Genomic DNA, 5,305 nt, shown 5'->3' on the forward strand with positions numbered 1-5,305 from the left:
TCTCTCTCTCTCTCTTTCTCTCTCTCTCTCTCCCTCTCTCTCTCCTCTTGGCCGCGCGCGGGCACAGATTGCCCAGGCATAAGTTAAAACTGCACCATCAATCTCCACACCGAACGGCACGTGGGAGAGAGAGAGAGGAAAGCTGCGGGGGGGGGGGATGAGCAGTGTGAGAATACTTTCAGTGACAAAAAAAACAAAAACATTTATTTTTGCACATAGAATCGACTAGCAAACGCGGGACGAAGGCGATGAAGAATTGGGTTTTTAACGTACAAAGGATCTGGAACCACCTTATAACAAATGATGTTCTTCGTACTACAAAGAGCGCCACTTTCTGAACAGACGTCTGCTCTTCGTATTACAACGCCGAGCTCTTTGTAATAAAAAGGATTTATTTGTATTACAAAGATTCAAAATCCTTTGTACGTTACGAAGACCAGTTCTTTGTAAGAAACTCACAGTGTAGGGAATCAGTCGTGGTGATAGAGAGACATAAATCTGCTTCTCACATTTTGGGTGCGATTTTCTTTCAGTCTGTCACTTTCACCAGGTTTGCGCGACTTCCTCAAGTTTGACACACGTCCTCAGGTTTGTCACTCCTGCCGTTTTTGTCACTGCTCGCGCACGCGGTGAGCAAAGAGTCCAGAGACTCCAAAAAAATGTTCGTTTCGATGCACACAGTTGAGTGAAAGCGCGCGGGTGGCACACGTTGCACAACACCTGCACGGCCGTGTACGCCTTCTTATGCCCATCAAAGAGGGCTGAGTCCTGGCGGATCTTTCCGCCCACGACGAGTGTTGTAGGCGATACGGGAAGATTATTAAGACGAGTGGCACACATTTAATCAATACCCACGGTAAAAATGACTGCTTGGTTTCTAAGCAAATGTGGCAATTTCGAAGCAATTTCGAAACCAAAACCAAGCACTTTTATTCGGAAACCAAGGGTCACCCTTTTTCCGTGCTCTTCCCCGTCTCACTAGTCGGCCCGCTCGGTGAACACAAGCTTGAGGGTGTCGACGGGCGTGGGCGTGATGGTGTGCGGGGAGAGCTTGATGGTGCTGGGCGCGTCGGCGGGCAGCGCCACCTCCGCCCGGGTCAGGATCGTCATCAGGGCCATCTTCATCTGGATCAGCGCCATGCGCATGCCTGGAGAAGCAGCCGCGATTGTGTATACTTCAGGTTCCGGTTCATGAGCCAGCAGCACTTTAAAACGCCGTGGTCGCCTAAGCTTGTCAAATATGTTCGCACTCCTTTTTGATTGCCAAATTTTGGCCGTCGCTTTTGCAAACTGCCAAATTTTTGCCTCTATGCTTATTGTGACAATATGGCCAAAAGTTGACTTCCTTTGGATAACAAAGTTTTGGCAAAATAACGGCTAAAAGACAAAGTCAAAATTTGGCAAGACTGCCATAGTTTTGGCAAGCAAGGCGACCATACGGCGTTTAGAGTGAGCAGGAAGGCCGTCAGCGGGCCGACCTTACCTATGCAGATGCGCGGGCCGTCGCCGAACGGCAGGTACACCATGGGGTGCCTGGCCTCCACCTTGTCCTTCGTGAAGCGCTCGGGGTTGAACTCCTCGGGGTGCTCCCAGTGCCTGCGCATATTGTAGAGGAGTGTGGAGGAGTCGACGCGACGTCGGCGACAATGATTCGCGGGGGGCGAGAGGGTCACCGAGGCCGAGGGGTACTTCACTTTTATTTCGAGCTTCGAGGTGCGATTTTTCGGTTCGGTGTGCATGTCTAGATTTTTCTGGACTCTTTTATTTTATTATGATTTTTTAACAGATTTATTCTAAGTTTTTATACTTTTTCTGATTTTTTCAAAAAATTATATTAAATTTTTGAGTGAAGTAGCCCTTTGGGTTACCCGTGTAACTATACTCACTTCGGGTCCATATGCAGCGCGCGCACGGGGATCATGAGGCGGGTGCCCTTGTCGAGGACGAGGTCGGTGAGCGGCAGCGTGCGCTCCCGCATCGCCTCGCGGTTGAGGAAGGGCACGGCGGGATACAGGCGCATTGTCTCTGCGAAAGAGGGCCAAAGTCTAAAATTACTCCCGTGAAAAAGTTGTCTGTAGAAAAAAATATTGGTAAACATTGAGATATTCTCAGAAAAAATGGAGAGAGAAAAAACTTTTTCGGAAAAAAATCAGACTTTTTTTTAAAAAATCTGAAATTTTTTTCCTAGAAAATCCTGCCTTTTTAAGTAAAATTAAAATTCCTAGAACCTCCATGAAACACCCAGAAAACTGAGTTCTTGGATCAAGAACACTGTGCTTGATCATTAATTCATGAATTCAGTCAAGAACATTTGCCTTGATCCATGTCAAAATTGACTTGGAGCAAGGCAAATGTTCTTGACTGAATTAATGATCAAGCACAGTGTTCTTGATCCAAGAACTCAGTTTTCTGTGTGAAGAATGAAATGACGATGTCAAAGTTGTTTGTCGACCACCTAATCATTGTGCTTACCGTTCAGCACCATGTCGGTGTACGGCAGGTTGACCAGGGTGTCGTAGCTGATCTCGCCGCCGTGCCTGTCGAGGGCCTCCCTCATCTCCGCGACCACCTTGTCCTGGACCTCGGGGTGCTTGGCCAGCAGGTACAGGGCGAACGTGTTGGTGGCCGACGTGGTCTCGAAGCCGGCCAAGAAGAAGACGGCGCACTGCGCGCCGATCTCCCTGATGCTGATCCGCTGCTTCTCGACGGGGGCGTCGGCGTCGGCGATGGACTCCTCGCCACCCGCCTCCTCTACGAGAAGTAATAGTGACTCCGTTGAAAAAGATAAAGTTCAAAATAATTGGGAGTTTGGGGAGGTTGCCTCCGACGTGTGTCTACCAACAAAGATGTGTACTCACTCTCGTCGGCGACCTGGCCCGGCGCGTCGGGGGGTACGAAGCCGTCGTTCTTGAGCTTGATGAGCAGTTGGAGCATGTCGGCGCGGTCGACGCCGTGCTTCTCGCGGTACTCAACCAGCTCGGTGACGGTGTTGAGGAAGAATTCGTTGGCCTCTGCGGGGAACAGGGTGGTCGGCAGCATCCTCAGCGCGTTGGGCCACATGAAGGCCAGCATGGCGCGCACGCTCATCTGAAGCGAGAGAGCAGGGTACACTGATGAGACACAGCCTCGAACGTAAAGGCATCGTCCAAAAAAGGAACAGGCCGGTCATAGGCCCCGCATCGACCACGTGCAGTCCCTGCAAACTCTCGAAGCGCCTGGTAGGTATGCAACATCTTGCTCCCAGTGCATGCGTGTACCGCGGGCTGGCCTACCCCCAGTCTCACCGGTTCCGAGCTCACGTAATGACCGGTATCAAGGATTTTAGTTTTACGGGAAAAAAATTGGAACATTTTTCAAGATTTGTTTTCCTTGACTTCTTATTTGTTCTTCTGGAAAGTTTCATTTTGCCCCAAGTTTCCGGAAATGTTCCAATTTTTCTCGATTTTTTTTCTGGAAAAGTTTCCAATTTTTCTCCGATCTTAAACTTTCTTATTCGAATCAATCTGAGTCTGAGTTACAGCGGTCGCTCCCTGAACGCATTCTAGGGCGCAAAATGACGTCGTCGTCCCGAAACTCACGCCGATGGAGGGGTCAAGGATGAGCCCGCTGATGCGGCGGAACTCGGACTTGGGGTTGGCGAGGGTGTTGGTGTCGATGCCGAAGGCCACTGAGGTGATGATGTCGGTCCCGAAGCGCGCCAGCAGCTCCTTGACGTCGATGTGGGTCCGGCCGCCGTCCGCCCGCACCTGGGAGGCGATGTGCTCGCGCAGCTGGTCGCCGCACTTCTTGAACGTCGAGAACATGAGCCTGTGTCGGAGAGAGTAGGAGACAAAGCCAAAACTTCACACACTGGAAGAGAGGGCGCCCAGGCGCCTGTACCTGGATGTACCTCGAGGTACCTGGATGTACCTTGCACCTCGAGGAACCTTACGGTACAATGAGGTACCCTGACCCTGAGTCGCTGGTTCACTGTTCTCTTCCGAAGGCAGAACTTCAAAAAGAAACTTAAAGTTGCACAATAAATGAAATTAATCGTCAAGGGCGTCAAGTGATCTGAAGTGTGAAAGTTTATCGATACGCTTTCTCGCACGAGAGGCTCATGCGAATGTTGTTATAGGCAGGGTCGGGACGGATCTCTCAGATAACAGAGTGTGAAGTCTGCGAGTGATAAGACGCCCGCCGCACGCTTTTGGCAAAACGGGGATGAGGGAATCAGGGGGAAATCAGTTGTCTTGCTCACAGCGACAATAATAATGGCGATAGTGGAATCAATGTAATAATAATAATGAAATGATGATAACGATGGCAATGATGGCAATACAATACAGTACAGTACCTCAGCTTCCCGGTGGTGAAGGTGGGGCTGAGCTTGACGCGGAGGTTCCTCCAGGGCTGGCCGGAGAGCATGAAGAGCTGGCCCGAGATCATGTCCTTGTCCGGCTCGGAGTACATGGCGCGGCCGTTGAAGTCCTGGAACTCCCTCACGAACACCTGTCGGATGATCTCCGGGTCGTGGAGCTGCAGCAGCGGCGTGCCCAGGAAGTGCGTCCCGACGTAGCGCTGGTCCCGGTACCTGTCCAAGCGGCTCATTTGTTTATCGGTGTGAAAATTTGAAACTTTTCCAGAAAAAAAAAATGAAAAAAAAAAATGAAGTGTTTCCAAAAATAATTAAAGAAAGGAAATGTTTCCAAAAAAATTGAAAAAAAATGAAATGTTAAAAAAAAAATGAAAAAAATAAAATGTTTCCAAAAAAAAAATTGAAAACAGGAAACTTTTGAGAGAACAATACAGACTGAATGAAAAACATTCTCCGAAATAGGTCAAGTACTCACTTTTGGTATACGTCAAACATGACGTCGCCCATGCCGGCGCGGCCCAGGATGGCGTCGGCGTAGTTGCCGAAGGGCGCGGTGCACTCGGGCGCGGTCACGCCGCGTCGCTTCCAGTAGGCGTAGCGCGCCCGGAGTGCGGCGTACGCCAGCCCGAGGGCCAGCGCGGCCAGGGCGAACAGCAGCAGCAGCATGTCGTCGTCGTCGTTGTCAGTGATGTCGCACCGGGACGGGAGCAGCGCGGCCGGCTACTACTTATAAAGGGCGGCGATGGACTGTTGCGGACGGCCTCTAGGCCAGGCCGACACACACCGTCAAGGTCGCCGCGCGAGCTGATGCGATGCGACGCCATAAGGCGCGACGGAGCGGCACGCCGCCCGGGCTGGGGCCTGTGTGCGAGGCTAGAGACCGCGTGGGCGAGAGAGAGAGAGAGAGAGAGAAAGAGAGAGAGAGAGAGAGAGAGAGAGAGAGAGAGA

The 5,305-nt window shown here is 51.1% G+C and overlaps 1 protein-coding gene across 1 annotated transcript; it reads right to left on the reverse strand.

The window, feature by feature from the left end:
* Window positions 1-182: 182 nt before the first annotated feature.
* LOC113215252 (probable cytochrome P450 6a13) lies at window positions 183-5,129 on the reverse strand. Its single transcript, XM_052265178.1, has 8 exons — window positions 4,833-5,129; window positions 4,337-4,573; window positions 3,579-3,807; window positions 2,859-3,087; window positions 2,473-2,751; window positions 1,887-2,025; window positions 1,484-1,596; window positions 183-1,148 (listed from the first exon to the last, which is right to left on the reverse strand). Exons 1-8 carry the CDS (start codon window positions 5,021-5,023, stop codon window positions 979-981), a joined length of 1,587 nt encoding a protein of 528 aa, XP_052121138.1. The 5' UTR covers window positions 5,024-5,129; the 3' UTR covers window positions 183-978.
* Between the last annotated feature and the right edge of the window lie 176 nt (window positions 5,130-5,305).

Source organism: Frankliniella occidentalis, unplaced genomic scaffold, assembly GCF_000697945.3.
Source record: "Frankliniella occidentalis isolate FOCC.00 unplaced genomic scaffold, Focc_3.1 Scaffold24, whole genome shotgun sequence".
Classification (NCBI taxonomy): Eukaryota; Metazoa; Arthropoda; class Insecta; order Thysanoptera; family Thripidae; genus Frankliniella; species Frankliniella occidentalis.

Coding starts and splice junctions, on each gene's coding strand:
- LOC113215252 (XM_052265178.1), bottom strand. CDS start 5,023: ATGCTGCTGCTGCTGTTCGCCCTGGCCGCGCTGGCCCTCGGGCTGGCG. Junction 2,752..2,858: donor GGGCCAGGTCGCCGACGAGA/GTGAGTACACAT, acceptor TACTTCTCGTAG/AGGAGGCGGGTGGCGAGGAG. Junction 1,597..1,886: donor GCGCTGCATATGGACCCGAA/GTGAGTATAGTT, acceptor CAATATGCGCAG/GCACTGGGAGCACCCCGAGG.